The sequence below is a fragment of the Helicoverpa armigera genome, chromosome 1 (genome assembly GCF_030705265.1).
Source record: "Helicoverpa armigera isolate CAAS_96S chromosome 1, ASM3070526v1, whole genome shotgun sequence".
Lineage (NCBI taxonomy): Eukaryota > Metazoa > Arthropoda > Insecta > Lepidoptera > Noctuidae > Helicoverpa > Helicoverpa armigera.
The window spans coordinates 1,867,305-1,884,560 of NC_087120.1; the positions used below are offsets into that span (position 1 = coordinate 1,867,305).

Here is a 17,256-nt window from a genome sequence, read left to right on the forward strand (position 1 = left end):
GTGTCAGTTGTCTTCGTTACGCCACTAGGTGCATACGTAAAATGGATGGATGCTCCACTCCGCCCTGCTCCGCTCTTCATCGCCCCTTTCCGCCCAGCTCCGCTTCAGTGGAAACACTGACCACTTTTCACCGCTCTTCTCCGCCCCTCTCCGCCCAGCTCCGCGTCAGTAGAAACGCGACCTAAGTGGCGCCCCAGGTTGGGCGCCACTTATCGTTCTTAACACCGTGTCATCACATACCCATACCAGGACAAACGCTGACCTCTAATTTTTTCTGTCACTGGCGCTACTTTGCAGGCGCAGGCTTCCTCTGATATACTCATTCCTCACTTTGTCCATTCTGGTAACCCCACACATCCATCTCAACATTCTCATCTCTGCTACATGCACTCTTTTCTCATCCTTCAGTCATGACACAGAAATACCTTGGTTTAGTACACAAGATTTAAGTACCCATATGCTATTTAGTTGCCCACGGAGCGATCGGGAAACGTGTAGTTATTTCGCGTTTACGATACAGACGATCTGATGCAACGATACAGACCTACCTTCTGGCCCTTTCTAGGCCATCAGACAGACGAGCTTCGCACGCGTTTACATTGTGACTTAGAGCTCTGCCCCATTAAGACGCCATGACGACGTCGCCGGCTACGTATCCAAGCAGTTAATATGAAATGTATGGTACTTAACTCTCTTGGCCACGGTTTGGTAACGTCGCCAAATTGGAAGCGTGGCCACAAAACTCCGGCAGCTTGGCGACGTTGCCACTATAACGTACACGGTAAAGGTCTCTGCACACAGCGGGCGCGGCGCGGCGGGACGGGACGGCGACGCGACACTGAGCAGTTGTAATGTACTAGATATTACGGACGACGCCACACACAGCGTCGCGTCGACCGGGACGGCACGCTCGACGCCCGCTGTGTGCAGAGGCCTTAAAGTACACCTCAATCACTCAGTCGCCAGTGTGGTCGCCAGTCAGTACGACGTAGATAACAAAGAAGTGTGATTTCTTTTACATCCATTCTTATCCGAGCTCTTGCGCGAGTTAGAATCTTTGAAAGACGCTGTCAGAAGAAGCGTGTTTCTGAAACACGCGTCGTCTGCGGTTTAAAATATGCCATGTGTGCTAGGAGCCTATCTAGGTACCTGTACCATGCCAAGTTGTTTTCATAGAACTATCTTGAAAATAATTTATGCCTGTAGCACACCTCCGCTGCGAAACCCAAAGGGCGAAACCGCCATCGCTGTGAGTTGTGAGTTGTTGGGCTGCGAAACAATAGCGAAATTCCCTAAACTGACTATGACGTTGTCTCTTTCTAACATGATTTCGCTCATTTGCTTAGGCGCCGTCTACATCTCCGCCCTGGCGGACAACTGGCGAACAACGGGCCCGCGCCCTCTTACTCGAGAGGTTGGTTCTTTGCCCACTAGGCCACCACGACTTATTACACGACATAGTTACATACATACATTGCAAGTTAAAAATAGCTTGTAATAAAAAAAATATATCCATGATTATCTATATTTATTCGTACAAACAAGGTTATCAAAATAAACCCATAAACAATTTAATTAGAAACAAAACAAAAATTGTACATTTTACCAAGAGATGAGAGATTCTTGATTAAAGATAGTTGAAAGTGATTGAGATTCTTGAGTCATTTTGAAGCACGCCACACCCTTGAGACCTGGTGTAGTGGAGAACTTGCCTCCAAGGCACATTTTCAATCCTCTGGGATATTCCCATTCTTCAGATGTACTCGCGTAAGGTGGCAGAGGTACGGGTCCGTATGGACAGCGACAGGTTTCCTCATTAAGTGAGTTCTTTTGCTTAACTTCTTCATCGGAATCTGAACTGCGTTTTCCTTTCTTTTTAGTTTTTTTATCTTTCCTGTTTTTTTCCTTTTCTGCCTTTTTTCTCGCTTTTTCTCTTTGTTTTCTCTCCTTTTCTTTTATTTTCTTTAGTTTTTTACCTTCTTTGCCTTTGAACTGCTCTAAGTCAGTCTCCGATTCGATTTTCTTTTGTAACTCCTGTTGCATTAAATCCCGAAATAGTTCTGGATGCGTACTTGCATAGTATTTGACGGCATCTTCAAAGTCTAATTCAATTTCCTCTTGCGGTACATCTAAATTTTTTACTGCTTTTTTTCTCTTGCAGGCTTTGAACCCAGAGGTATACTGTGACCACTCGGATTTTCTTCTGATGACCTCTGCCATGTCTACCCAACCGCAACTGGGACCAATTTCCTCGTAAGAGTATCCTTCAGGAGGGAGATATTCTGCAGATGGCTGCATACATAATTGCCGGGTCTGCTCTGTTTTTGGGAAGCATGAGTCGATTGGAGGTGATATTCGTTGAGGCTCAGAGACAGGTGAACCAGGCACGGGAGAAGGGGGTAACGATTTTCTTGGTGACATTGGTGTTGATTGAGGTGATGACTCCGATTCAGATGTTGGTTCCAGTAAAAGATTTGGTTCAGAGATAGGTAAATCTGGCACGGGAGATGGGGGTAACGATTTCCTTAGTGAAGATTTCCTTGGTGACATAGGTGTTGAATGAGGTGAAGATTCCGATTCAGATGTTGGTTCCAGTAGAGGATTTGGTTCAGAGATAGGTGAACCTGGCACGGGAGATGGGGGTAACGATTTCCTTAGTGAAGATTTCTTTGGTGACATTGGTGATGATTGAGGCGATGATTCAATTTCACATGTTGGTTGAGATGACGACTCAATTCCAGAAGTTGATACCGATTGAGGATTCTGTTCAGAGTCAGACATCGGCTGCGCCTGAGGAGTTTTTCCAGAGCTAGATGATGGCTGCAATTGAGGAACTTCACTGTTAGATACAAGCGGCGGTTGAGAAATTTCCTCCTTCTTGTTGCCTTTATCATCGTTACAACAACAAATTGAGTGCTTCTTAGAAGATGATTTCCGCGATTTAGGCGTTTTGCCTGTGTCCGAGTTTTTCTTTGATTTAGCTTCCTTCTTATTGTCTTTATCATCTTTACAACTACAAATTGAGGGCTTATTTTTTGATGATTTCTGCGATTGAGGCGTTTTGTCTGTGCACAAATTTTTCTTTGATTCAGCCTCCTTCTTATTGGCTTTATCATCGTTACAACCACAAATTGTGTGCGTTTTATCTGCTGCTTTTTCTTTTTTAGATTTTTTACCTTCTTCTGATTCTTTAGATTCTTTTGCTTCTTTAAGGTTTTTGGAATCCTTGGGGTGGGAAGTATCTGCATCTAATAGATCTGTTTGATGTTTGTCAGGACATTTACAACTATCCAATTTGCCTAAGGAAGATTTAATTAGTTGAGACAAGAATTTAAGGGGGCTATTTTGACGTTTTGGTGATTTTGATTTTTTACTGGAACCTGAGTCATCTGCATTTTCTACCTTGTCAGGGGGTACATCTTGTACTGTTTTCTCACGAGGTAAATCTTGAACATTTTTTTGAGAACATTTACGTTCAGTACTGGCTACAGGAATTTTATCTTTAGATTGTTTTGCTTGTTCTGATTCTTTAGATTCCTTCGCTTCTTTAAGGTCTTTAGAATCTTTAGGGTGCGTAGTATCTACTAGACCTGTTTGTTGTTTGTCATCACATGTACAACTATTGAATTTGCTTAAGGAAGATTTAATTAGTTGAGACAAGAATTTTAAGGAGCTACTTTCACGTTTCGGTTTTTTTGATTTTTTACTGGAACTCGAGTCGTCTGCCTGTTCTGCCACATCAGGGGGTACATTTTGTACTGTTTTTTCACGAGGTATATCTTGTACTGTTTTTTCTCGAGGTATGCCTTGTACTGATTTTTCACGAGGTATAATTTGTACAGATTTTTCACGAGGTATAATTTGTACTGACTTCTCACGAGGTATATCTTGTACTGTTTTTTCAAGAGGTATAAATTGTACTGATTTCTCACGAGGTATGATTTGTACTGATTTTTCACGTGATGTTCTTTTAGGTATCACAATATCATAACCGTCGACTACTTGACATGCGGCATCTGCTTTGTGTTTAGTTTCTTCGGTTGTAACAGTTTCTTTTGGTTTCTTAGAGTCGCCAGTGCGGTCGACATCGTCACATACGCAACTACCTTTGTGGGAAAAGACTTTCTTGGTGTCTTCTTGTCTCTCAGATCGCCTATTTGCACTTGACGTTTTTTCAGGTATCACGGTATCATGGCCGCGGATCACTTGACATGCGCAGTCTTTATTTTTAGTGTCATCGGTGGTAAAAGTTCCTTTTGGTTTTTTAAAGTTGCTTGTTTTCAGGTTTATGTCATCGCCAGTGCGGTCGACATCATCACAAACGCAATTACCTTTGTGGGAAAAGAGTTGCTTGGTGTCTTCTTGTCTCTCAGATCGCCTATATGCACGAGGTATATCTTCTACAGTTCTTTCACGAGGTAAATTTTGTACAGTTTTTTCAGGATGTGTATCTTCTACAATTTTTTCACGACATATATCCTTAGGGTACGAGGTATCTACATCTGATAGATCTGTTTGTATTATGTCATCACATGTACAAGTATTAAATTTGCTTAAGGAAGATTTAATTAGCTGAGACAAAAATTTTAAGGGGCTTTTTTGACGTTCCGGTTTTTTTGATTTGTTACTGGAACTGGAGTCGTCTGCCTGTACTGCCTCGTCACGATATAAATTTTGTGCTGGTTTTTCACGAGGTAAATCTTGTACTCTTTTTTCACCACGTAAATCTTGAACAGTCTTTTGAGATAAATGTTCAGTACTGGCTATAGGATTTTTACTTTTAGATTTTGTTGCTTGTTCTGATTCATTTGCTTTTTTAAGGTCTTTGGAATTTTTGGGGTACGAATTATCTATGTCTACTAGATCCGTTTGTAGTTTGTCATCACATGTACAATTCAATTTGCTTAGGGAAAATTTTATTAGCTGAGAAAATAATTTTAAGGGGCTACTTTGACATCTCCGTATTTTTGAATTGTTTCTGGATCTCGGGTAGTTTGCTTGTTCTGCCTCGTCACGTGGTAAATTTTGAACGGGTTTTTGAGATAAATGTTCGGTATTGGCTGCGAAATTATTACCTTTAGATTTTGTGGCTTGTTCTGATTCTCTAGATTCCTTTGCTATTTCAAGGTTTTTAGAATCCTTACGGTGCGAAGTATCTACGTCTACTTGACCTGTTTGTTGTTTGCCTTCACATGTGCAACTATTAAATTTGCTTAAGGAAGATTTAATTAACTGAGATAAGTATTTTAAGGGGCTATTTTGACGTTTCGGATTTTTTGATTTTTTACTGGAACTCGAGTCGTCTGCCTGTTCTGCCTCGTCAGGTGGTAAATTATGCACTTTTTTTTCACAAGGTATATCTTGTACTATTTTTTTACGAGGTATATTTTGTACTGTGCTTTTACGAGATACATTTTGTAGTCGCTTTTCACGAGGTAAATGTTGTGATGCTGTTTTAGGTATTACAATATCATAACCAGTATCATTAGTTCGTTTCTTAGAGTTGCGCGTGTCATCGCTACAGACATCATCACATACGCAACTACCTTTGGTTTCTTCTTGTCTAGATCGCCAATTTGCAGACGGTTTTCGTAGTGTTTTTTGTGATGTTTTTTTAGGTATCACAATGTCATCACTAACGTGGTCGACATCGTCACATACGCAACTGTCTTTCTGGTCAATGAGCTGACAGCTGTCTTCTTGTCTCTCGGATCGCCTATTTGCCTGATGGTATCGCTGCTGATTTACGAATTGATTTGACCTTGAATGTCCTACAGAAATAAACATTTCGCCGATTCTTGACCCCGTTGACGAAGTTGTTCCAGAACCCACCCCCGATAAAGAGGAATCTGTACATGTACATTCGTTTTTATTCTTTACTTTTGTGAATATTTTCTTTCTGTTAGTGTAGCCGCGTTCAACATCGCTTTCAGATTTTGGTGAACTATCGTTTGATGAGTTGTATCTTCGGTGACCTGAAATGGTCAGTGTTTGTTTGTACAATAGTGTCATCGCAACATGTTTGTAGATAAAAATATCTTAAATGTCGAAGTAAGTCTGTATATCCGGCTTTCGTGCCAAAAGTACTGAACCCATTATAATACAATTTTGTAAAAGATGGTTTAGAGGCTGAGAAAGGACATAAATTATACTTCTCTTTACATGGGTGCACTAAGTAGCTTCATGGAGACGCAGGTAGAACCATGGAGAACAGCTAGATAAGAATAAATGAAATAAAAGAAATACGCTTTACTACTTTGCAGGATGAGATCTTAAATACTGAATGATTAGTCCGTATTGTTTAGGAGGTCGGGCGATGGTCTTGTGATAGAATAGCAGTCAAATACTTTTCTAATTAAGCTAAGGAAAATATACTTGCCAGCTATTTCATGAGCCGTTTTGCTAACTTGAGTTTTGAGTTTTGAGTTCTTGGAATCGATGAATGAGATACGCTTACGTGGAGATTTTATAATTTCCATCGAATAGTTACGAATGCAATCGCAAAGCGAAGAGCTTTCTTTTCTGTGACTCTGTTTCAATACTGAGAAGGACTGGCGATGTTGGCAAGATGCATTCGACGGCTCATTGCAGGAAATGACATCGGAGCAAGGAGCTACATCGCATAAAAGTCTTTTTAGTGACTCATTCGACAAGCCTGAAAAATAAAAGTCCAATGATTTACCCAAAATATGAAAAAGCTTGTCACCTAAGTTATAAGACCAGGGTTTCTTCTTTTGCATTCAATAATGAGGAATATTTGAATTGTCATTGTTGATACAATTTACCTTTCAAGAACCGCGGTGTGAGTTGCCTTGACATCACATTAGTTATATAGCTGCTCCTGGAACTGCATGGACTGGACGATTGCTCCGCAAGACAGCAACAACACGGCGACTCCACGATAAAATCGGTACCAACGATTTGATCTATTTTTTGTTCCACTTGTGTCATTTTACTAGCCGCAGCTATTTGGCAAAATTGGTTTTTCTTCATTTCAACTTGTCTAAGTACTTGCACAGTTTCTTTTAGGAACGTTGTTTCTTTGTCGTTACAAGATGATACTTTTTTCATATAAAACTTATTTCCTTTGCCACAAACCTTCTTGTTTGTTGATGCAGATGTTTGCATCGTTACACCTTAAAAGTTTTATGAGATGTTAAAAAACTACATTTACAGAATACTTTTTCAAGCAGTGCGCGAAAAAATCCTTAACATTAATATGTATTTGTATTTTTTTTATGCGTATGGCGGTGACCGGTTGTTTCATCGTTATGACCATAAAATTTATTCAATGATAATATAATGATACCTTTCTTTACCCAAAAACTTTTTTTTATTTTTGCACTAAAACATCAAATTAAAATTATACGTACCTTTAAAACTTGTTTTACTTTAGACTAGCTGTTTTCCCGCGGTATCACCCGCGTCCCGTGGGACCCGCACCGGGATAAAATATAGCATATGTTACTCGCTTTCTCATGGTGAAAGAATATTTAAAATCGGTCCAGTAGTTTTTGAGTTTATCCATTACAACCAAACAAACAAAGCTTTCCTCTTTATAATATTAGTATAGATAGTGGTCAAAGTTTGCGCACTGGTTAAAAAGTATTTCAGAAAGGACAATGGGCACAAATATATGGGACCTGGTATACCCCACCAATAGCGATGTCATGCATATCATTGGATAGGCCTTTTTATGTAGAACTGAAAGAAGCTGTCATAGTAAATGTTGTTCCAGTTAAAAAGACCTATCGATTGATATGCATGACTTTGTTATTGGTGGGGTTTATCATTATGCTCAATATTAAGTTGGTACAGTATAAGGTTCAAATGCTAAATATGTAATAGTAACAATTATGGACCCTAACGGGTACAGTAGGTAGGACTCAGGAGACTTACACTTAGTGGAACTTAGTTTTTCCTCTTAAAACTTGAGATATCAATAGATTATTAAGTTAACTGTAGTTTAACTTTTGCTCAGTTTTTGATCTATATCTCAAAACGGACAAACATTTCAGCAAAGCTGTCATAGTAAATGTTGTTCTACATAAAAAGACCTATCCAATGATATGCATGACATCGCTATTGGTGGGGTATACCAATCTGCCCAATGTCCTTTAATACGCATTACACTATATATTAATTTTATAATTTTTTGATGAAACGTTGGTTCCACAGGGTTCATCTTTTTCATCATCATCCTCCTGCCCTTATCCCAATTTCATTTGGGGTCGGCGCAGCATGTTTTCTTCTTCCATACTCTTCTATCTGCCGTCATCTCACAAGTAACATTCTTTCTTACCATATCTACTTTCACACAATCCATCCATCGTTTTTTTGGTCTTCCTCTTCCACTATATCCGTCCACGTTCATACTCATCACCTTCCTCACAACATGACTCTCATTCCTCCGCATCACATGCCCATACCACGACAGCCGGTTTCCACGCAGTTTTTCTGATACCGGCGCCACTTTCAAACTTCCTCTTATATACTCATTCCTCACTCTATCCATTCGCGTAACCCCACACATACCTCTTAACATTCTCATCTCTGCCGCATGCAATTGTCTTTCATTCGTCGCTTTTGTGGGCCAGCACTCTGATCCATACAAGACAGCAGGTCTGCCCATACTCTTGTAAATTTTCCCCTTAAGTTTAAGGGGAATACGAGGGTCACAAGTTGTTCCCGTTACCTGCCGCCATTTCATCCATCCTGCGTTAATTCTGTGCGTAACTGTCCGATCTATTTCGCCATCGCCCTGAATAAGCGAACCGAGGTACCGGAAATCGGAGCAGACTGGAAGAAGTGCGTTATCAAGCGCTATGGCTTCAGGACTGGAGAGGCCGCCGAAATCGCAGAACAAGTATTCGGTCTTGGTTCTGCTGATTTTTAGGCCAACATTCTCCAGTCTCTGTTGCCAACTCCCCAATCTGCTCTGGATCTCAGGTCCGTCTTCATTAACCAGGACGATGTCGTCGGCAAACAGCATGCACCAGGGTGCCTCCTCCTGTATGTCCGCCGTCAAGGCGTCCATAATAAGCAGGAAGAGGTAAGGACTTAAAGCCGACCCTTGGTGCAGGCCCACAGCCACACTGAACTGGTCAGTATTGCCGGCCGACGATCGGACATACGTACAGGACTGCCTGTACATCGCACGAACTAACTCCACATACTTCCCAGGCACACCTTTCTCTTTCATGGCCCACCACAACACTTCCCGAGGCACCCTATCATACGCTTTCTCAAGGTCAATGAACACCATGTGTAGATTCCTGTGCACACGTCTGTACTTCTCGCACAATTGGCGAAGTGCGAAGATGGCGTCCATTGTCCCTCGACCTGGCATAAACCCAAATTGGTTTTGGGTAATTTCACTCTCTTCTCGCACTCTTTTCTCTATCACTTTCTCCCATACCTTCATAGTATGCGACATGAGCTTTATCCCTCTATAGTTGCCGCAATCTTGCACATCCCCTTTATTCTTGAAGATGGGCACTAGCGAACTAGTGCACCATTCTTGCGGGATGACTTCTTCATGCAGCAACTTATTGAAGAATAAAGTTAGCCACATACATCCGTTCCTCTTTAATACCTTCCATACTTCTGCTGGTATATCATCAGGGCCCAAGGCCTTTCCATTTTTCATACTTCCAAGCGCTCTTTCAACCTCATCCATGCTAATTTCTCTTACCAATCCCTTATTTACTTGTGCCTCTTGGAGTATTCCATTCCAAACATTCTCTTCATTCATAAGCTTTTCAAAATAAACCTTCCATCTCTCTTTTATTTCCTCATCTTTACATAAAACCTTGCCAGATTCATCTTTCATGCATTTTATGTGGGTTATGTCCCTCGATCGTCTTTCTCTCTCTTTCGTAATACGGTAGAGCTCTTTTTGGCCTCTTGGACTGTCCAGGGAGTTGTACAACCTCTCCTGCGCCTTAGCTCTGGCAACTGCTACCGCCTTCTTTGCTTTCCTCTTCCATTCCATGTAGATTCTCTTTCTGTCATCCTTCAGACTTGCATTCACTATTTCAACATTCTGCCACTCTTTGAATGCTACTTTCTTTTCTTTCAAAACCTTTTGTACTTCATCATTCCACCACCATGTATCTCTATCTATCAAACCTTTTCCTCTCGACTCTCCGCACACGTCTTTTGCGACTTCCCTTATATGGCTTGCCATTTCACTCCAACATTCATTCACACATTTCATCTTTTTCAATGGACCTTATATATGTATGTTTTACATAAAATCACTTACTCTTCAGATTTTTATTTTGGTGTGAAACTTGAGTCTCACTTGACTTATTACTGGCATTGCAGTTTTCGGAAGCCTCGGAATCTTCCGTTTCCTCATCAGATGTTGGTATTACAATGAATATGGAGGCAGCATCGGCGTATCGTTTCTTTTTAAGAATCTTATCCATTAACTTCGACAAATCTAGTTTGGTCGGTATGTGGCTTAATATCGTCACAGGCGCGTGAGCTTCAGTCAGTGTTTTTTTGGTTTTGCCGCTTTGATGAGTAGGAAAGTTTATTTTGGTTTGAGACATCATATACACTTTGTACTCGTGTTGTGGATTTGGTTGCACAATTTTCTTTTTCACATTGGCTGTCCTAATGGGTGTTCGTTCGTTGTTATCTTCGCTTTCGCTAAAAAAAGAAGGTGAGTAGTAGTACTATACAATTTTATGAAGAAAATAATAACACTAGTGTACACGTGTGCTTCCAAACAGGTAATCAGATAATTTATTCATTAACTTGGAGCATCAAGTCGGATAATGGAATGTTCCATTGATTCTTATTTAAAAAGTTATGAATTATTAAGCGTAGGTATTCAAATAAATTAAGATATCTGTGTATGCAACGTACCTTGTTATTGAATTATCTAGTGAGCTTAAAGTCACATTTTCATCAGTCGTTCGATCACCCGAATAATGAGTAGAATTGCTTGATATGCTGCTGTTCATAACGGACACCACACTGATTGTGTTCATACTATTACTTTGACTCGTGTTCAGACTTAACGAGGTCTCACTTTTAATAACGAAAATCGAATCAAAACTGTTTGCTCTTGATTTAGTTTTTGAAACTCCGAGTTTAATGCACCGCCTCCCCTCGTAGGGGGGTGTATAAGTGTGCTCGGAAATGTTGTCACTTTCCGAGCTGCTGTGCGGGTTGCTGGAACTACTATCGGAGTTGCTGTTCATGACGTATTCCTCTTCATTAGCAACATTCATGCACACCTTGTACTGTGACTTATTATGTTTATTAAAAAAGTTTGTGAGTTTTGATTTAGGGTTACCATCAACTACATTATGGTAGCTATACTCTCGAGAGTATAAAGGTACGCCTATTACTCTGCCAACGATAACTTTAATTCCGTCGTTGTCAATGAAAGCTCCACTTGTAACGCCTGGGATACATTCTTGCAGACAATCGCAGAGGGAAGATATATCTGGAGAAGTAACTCTGATTTTTACGTAACTGTGTTTGAACTTAATTTTCTTTTTATCACAACCACAACCTCGATCGCATGTAGTTGTTTTAATTACACGTTCAATTTTTCTAGCTTCTATTCCTTTTCCTGGTTTCGTTGTTGTTTTCTTTTTTATCTTACCCATTATTTCCGAAGAAGTTGGCTCAGGTGCTAAGCCAGCTTCGGCCCTTACTTTTTTTATTAAAGCTTTTTCAGATACCGTTTTACCAACTGGCAACGGTATGCCGGTTTCAGCAAGACCTTTTAGTATTCTTTCTTTGTCAGCTGGTGACTTTCCAGTTATTGGAGTTAATAAACCTGCCTCTTTTGCTTTGCGAATGATAGATTTTTCCGATGACGTCCTTGACGTTAAGGCTATTTCCAGATCAGATTGAATTTTATGAATAATAGACTTTTCCAAAGATGTTTTCGTTTTTGCTTGCCCACCTGGTAATTCCTGGTCTATCAATCCTTTTATTCTTTTCTTTTTTTCTGCGGCTACTTTTCGTTCCAGTGATGCAGCTTTTTCTTGTAGTACTTTAAGCTTGGGTTTGGTTTTAGCAATTAATGATTTTTCAGAAGGAGTTCTTCCCTCAGGAAGTGGAATACCGGCGTCAGCTAGAGCCTGGAGAATTTTTTTTTTCTGTGCTAGGGTTTTACCTTCAAGTGGAGTGACTAATCCATCAGCATGAGCTTTTTGTATCTTTTTTCGCAATGATGGTGTTTCAGGTTCTGGCGGCAATCCCATTTCTTGTCGAACCTTGTTTATCAAGTCTTTTTCAGAAGAAGTCTTACCCTCTGGTAATAAAATGCCTGATTTTGCAAGGCCTTTTAATATTTTTTCTTTTTGTGCTGCTGTTTTTCCTTCTAGTGGTGTTAAGAACCCAGCAGCCTTTGCTGATGTTAATTTCTCGAAGGAAGTTTGTCGTGGTGGCTTTGTTTGAATTTTCTTGATTAAAGCTTTTTCCGTAGATCCCCTACCTTCCGGAAGAGGTAAACCAGCGTCATGAAGTTTTTGTAATACTTTTTCTTGTTCTGCAGGGGTTTTACCCTCTAACGGTGTAATTAATCCAGCAGCTTGAGCCTTTCTGTATTTTTCTCGCAATGATGGTGTCTTCAGCACTGGTGGAAGACCAGTTTCTTTACGAATTTTGTCAATTAAGTTTGTTTCTGATTCGGTCTTAGGTTCAGGCAATGGAATGCCAGCTTTCACCAAACCTTTTAAAATTTTTTGCTTTTGTTCAGGAGTCTTACCTTGCAGAGGTGTTAAAAGACCTGCAGCTTTTGCTAGCTTCATTTTTTCCGATTGTGTTTTCTTTAAAGGTGGAGGTTCAGTCGTTAATTTCTTTATTAAATCTTTTTCAGATGGTGTTTCACCTTCAGAGATAGGGACGCCGGCGGCTTTCATATTATTTAATATCTTTTCTTTCACTGATGGTGTTTTTCCTTTCAAAGGAGTTAACAAGCCAGCAGCTTTTGCTTTTCGTAACCTTTCTGAGGGTGACGGTGTCACATAGCCAGTATCAGCTTTTATCTTCTGTAACAGAGCTCTTTCTGAAGGCGATTTTCCCATCGGTAGAGGTAAACCCGCTGCTGCCCTGCCTCTTAGAATTTTTTCTTTTTGTGCAGGTGTTCTTCCTTCTAATGGTGTTAAAAGACCAGCAGCTTCAGCACGTCGTATTTTTTCTGAATCAGTTAAATCGGGTAGCCCCAATTTAGTTTTTACTTTATTTATTAAAGCTTTTTCAGATGGACTTTTTCCTTCTGGTAATGGTAAATCTGCTTTAGCTAGGCCTTTTAAAATCTTTTCTCTTTTTTTAGAAGGCTTACCTGTAAGAGGTGTTAATAGTCCCACTTCTTTAGCTTTTCGTATTTTTTCTGTTGTAATTGATGGTGTTGATTTTGTTTTCAATTTAGCGATAATAGCTTTTTCGGAAGGAGTTCGCCCTTTTGGTAGTGTCAAACCCATAGCTGCTTGTGCTTTAAGAATTTTTTTCTTTTGTGAAGTGGTTTTGCCTTCCAAGGGTGTTATGAGACCGGCTGCTTGAGCTTTGTCATATTTTTCTTTTGTGGATTGTGTTTTTGGTACTGGTGGTAGCCCCACTTCGGCTCGTACTCTGTCGACTAGTTTTTTATCCGAGGGAGTCTTACCTTCAGGGAGTGGTAAGCCACGCTTAGCAAGCCTCCGAAGTATTTTTTCTTTTTGTTCAGCTTTTTTTCCTTCTAACGGTGTCAATAACCCAGCAGCTTTAGCATCTTTCAATCTTTCTGATTTCGTCTGCCGAATTGCGGATGATGCAGCGCCTGCTGTAATTTTTGCTATAAGAGCTTTTTCAGAAGGTGTTCGCCCTTTGGGTAAAGGTATGCCCATGTCATACAATCCTCTCAACATATTTTCTTTTTGTGCTGATGTTTTACCTTCTAATGGCAATAGCTTGCCTGCTGCAGCTGCTTCATTGTATTTTTGTCTCATAGCTTTAGTTTTGGGCTCAATGGGCAAACCTAGGGCCTCACGAATCTTATCGATCAGTTTCCGCTCTGATGGAGTTAGACCTTCGGGAAGTGGCAGTCCTCGCATTGCAAGATCTATTAGACCTTTTTCTCTCTGATCAGATGTTTGCCCTTCAGCTGTAGCTTTGCGAATTCTTTCTGGATGTTTCAGAGAAAGTGAAGAGGCACGAGGTTTGCTTTTGACTTTTTTTATGATTGCTTTTTCAGATGGTGTACGACCTTCTGGTAACGGTATACCCATATCATGTAAACCTCGTAGAATTTTTTTCTTTTCTTTCAGGGATTTACCTTCTAATGGCTGCAAGAATCCAGCATCGGCAGCTTTCACATATTTTCTTCTCATACTTGGTGTTTTGGGTATAGGTGGTAAACCCAGCTCACTGCGAACCTTTTCAACAAGCTGTTTTTCTGACGGTGTTTCGCCTTCGGAAAAAGGAATGCCGTGCTTTGCAAGTCCTCTTAATATTTTTTCCTTTTGAGCTGAAGTTTTGCCCTTTAGTGGAGTGAGCAAACCTTCCGCTTTCGCTTTGCGCATTTTCTCTGTAGGCACTGTAATGGAATGCGCACGGGGGCTAGTCATTATCTTAGCAATAAGAGCTTTTTCAGAAGGCGTCCTTCCTATGGGTAACGGTATACCCATGTCGTGTAAATCTTGCAATATATTTTCTTTTTGTGCAGCTGATTTACCTTCCAATGGCAAAAGTTTGCCAGCTGAAGCTGCTTTGTGGTGTTTATCTCTGATAGCTTTATTTTTGGGCTCAATAGGAAGACCTAGGTCGGTGCGAACCTTATCGATAAGTTTTTTGTCTGATGGTGTTTGGCCCTCAGGGAGAGGTATTCCGCGCATAGCAAGTTCTCTTAGAATCCTGTCTCTTTCTTCGGGTGCCTTACTTTTAAGAGGTGTTAATAGGCCATCAACTTTTGCTTTTCGCATTTTTTCTGAAAATCTAGGTACTGCCGAATGCTTACGAGGTCTTGCTTTGACTTTATCAATAAGAGCTTTTTCAGACGGTGTCCGACCTTCAGGAAGTGTAACGCCAGTGTCATGCAAGCCCTGTAATATTCTTTCTTTTTCTTTAGGTGCTTTTCCCTGTAGTGGCTCCAATACTTTTGATGCTTCTATATGTTTTTTTTTCATTGATTTTGTTTTTGCTTCTGGCGGCACATCGGAAGCAGTTTTAGGTTCTGGAGGTAAACCACGCTCATCTCTTGCTTTTTTTATGAAAGCCTTTACTGAAGGTGTTTTCCCTTCAAGTGAAGCCCTTTCATTTTTTTTTACTTTTTCTTTCTGTTCCTTGTCAGTAGCATCAACCGCAATAGTGCCAAAAGAGTTGTTTATCAATCCGAGCAATCTCTCTTCCTTTTGCAAATGGCCACAAAGAATACAATTGCAATTTTGACAATTTTTCTTCTTATAACATTCATACAAGGCCTTCATCACTTGAAACATAGCGTCAGAGTTACAAGAGCAACAACAGTCGTCTTCACCAGGTTTTAATTGACACCTACGGACTTTCCGATTGGTTTGATATGGGTAGTTAAAAGGATTTAAACATTCATCGAATCGATCCTCCGACACGACATTGACGATGAACTTCGATTCGAAAAGGGATTTTTGTTGTGTTTTCATTGCATGACTACTACGAAGGCGTAGCTGTTTCTGCATGGTGTTTTTATTAATTTCCGGCATGCTGAAGTTCCTCGTGATTTCTTTGTTGGATTGGTTACATCCTGATAATTGAACAGTAACTGTGGGTTGATAAGTAAATAAATCAAAAGATCAAACAATAAAACGAACGGTTTCCCGTGTTTTTAGTATCAGCTTTTGAGCTGCTGTTTCTTTTATTTATCTGTGCTCTGATTTCTCTTGTTGAATCCTGATAAAAAGAAACCATTTCCAGAAAGCACCGACTACGGCGATACGCAGGTACAGGGGATGTACTACCACCACAGTCCAAACTCCGGGCTTGTTTGTGAAAGTGAAACCTCGGCCCGAATCGTACCCAGGGCCCCGAGCACAGCAGGCGCGCTTGCGCTTCAGGAGGTCGTCAGGACGTTGGTAGCTTGTGCTTAAATAAGCTGACGCTTAGTTATCATAACACAAACTGTGATGATACAAACTTTTCCACGTACCTTTCAAGCCAAAAAATTCATAATGTATAATTTTTCTAAAGGAAATTTAATGCATTAAAATGTAATGGAGATACGTTCTACGCGGCTTTTTGCTTTTTTTTTTTAAATAGTAAAGTTATAGTTTACACGCCATTCATGTTCACATGTCAAAGGGTCCTGACTGCATGATTTGAAAATGTCAGTGCCAAATATGTATTTTTTTTCCTGTTTAGATGAAACTGAAACCAATGAACCTCAATGAAAATTGCAGCCAAGAAGTTTGCAGGTTGAGTGAAAAGGTACGTAGTAACTAGTTAGTAATCTGTGGTAAAGGTGTAATAAGGTCTTTCGGGCTGATTTTTAGGTATTAAAGGCGTAGGTGGTAAAGCTATTTTATTTTATTTTATTTGGGAAACAAACAATCATACACTTCTTATAATTTCTAAATTACACAATAAATTATTACTAATTGTACAATCCATTACGTTTCCACATATTAGGTACTATTAAGAAAAAGATACAGTTAGGTGAAAGATGGGTGAAAGCTATGAAAGACTTCAAATCTATTGGCGCAGATTGGTGCAATTTTAAATCAAAATTTTAGTAAATTATATTTAGTCCAATATTTACATATATAAATTAAAGACTATTTTAATACAAAAACTAAAAAGCATGAACACTTGGTCCCCATCGCTGTCGACTGGGAGTGTGCCCAAGAGGCTTGCAGCATTACCTCGTTCAATCGCCATCCTTTGACCGAGGATGGTCACGAGAAGAGTCAACCACCCGCCTGGATAGATCTCTAGATACGGTGGTTTCAACTTGCAATTTTAAATTCTAATTACTAATTACATTTTTACAGTCATGTGGCCAGGCCCGCCGCTAGCTGTTTGTTCGCCTGCGTGCAAAACAGCCTATGCCGCCCTATGACTACATACCTTTTGTCAAAAAATATATAAGGGGTGGGGGATCCAGGGGGTCTGGACCTTCACCCCCCCCCCCGCCCATTCATATCCATCTTACTTGTCCAACAGAAAAAAATATGTACATGCACCGCTCTGATTGCAGAATATCCACCTACTTTTGGATAAATAACCATTGCAATACACAACATACATTACACATAACTTTTTATTTACTTCAAATGT

General features: G+C 40.2%; 1 protein-coding gene across 1 annotated transcript; it reads right to left on the bottom strand.

Annotated features, from left to right (window-relative positions):
- Positions 1–1,602: 1,602 nt before the first annotated feature.
- Positions 1,603–16,275, bottom strand: LOC135117479 (uncharacterized). The gene is made up of 7 exons (XM_064036808.1): positions 10,879–16,275; positions 10,268–10,659; positions 6,786–7,136; positions 6,380–6,655; positions 5,076–5,171; positions 4,629–4,823; positions 1,603–4,511 (listed from the first exon to the last, which is right to left on the bottom strand). The coding sequence occupies exons 1-7, from the start codon at positions 15,684–15,686 to the stop codon at positions 1,603–1,605; spliced, it is 9,027 nt and encodes a 3,008-aa protein (XP_063892878.1). The 5' UTR covers positions 15,687–16,275.
- Between the last annotated feature and the right edge of the window lie 981 nt (positions 16,276–17,256).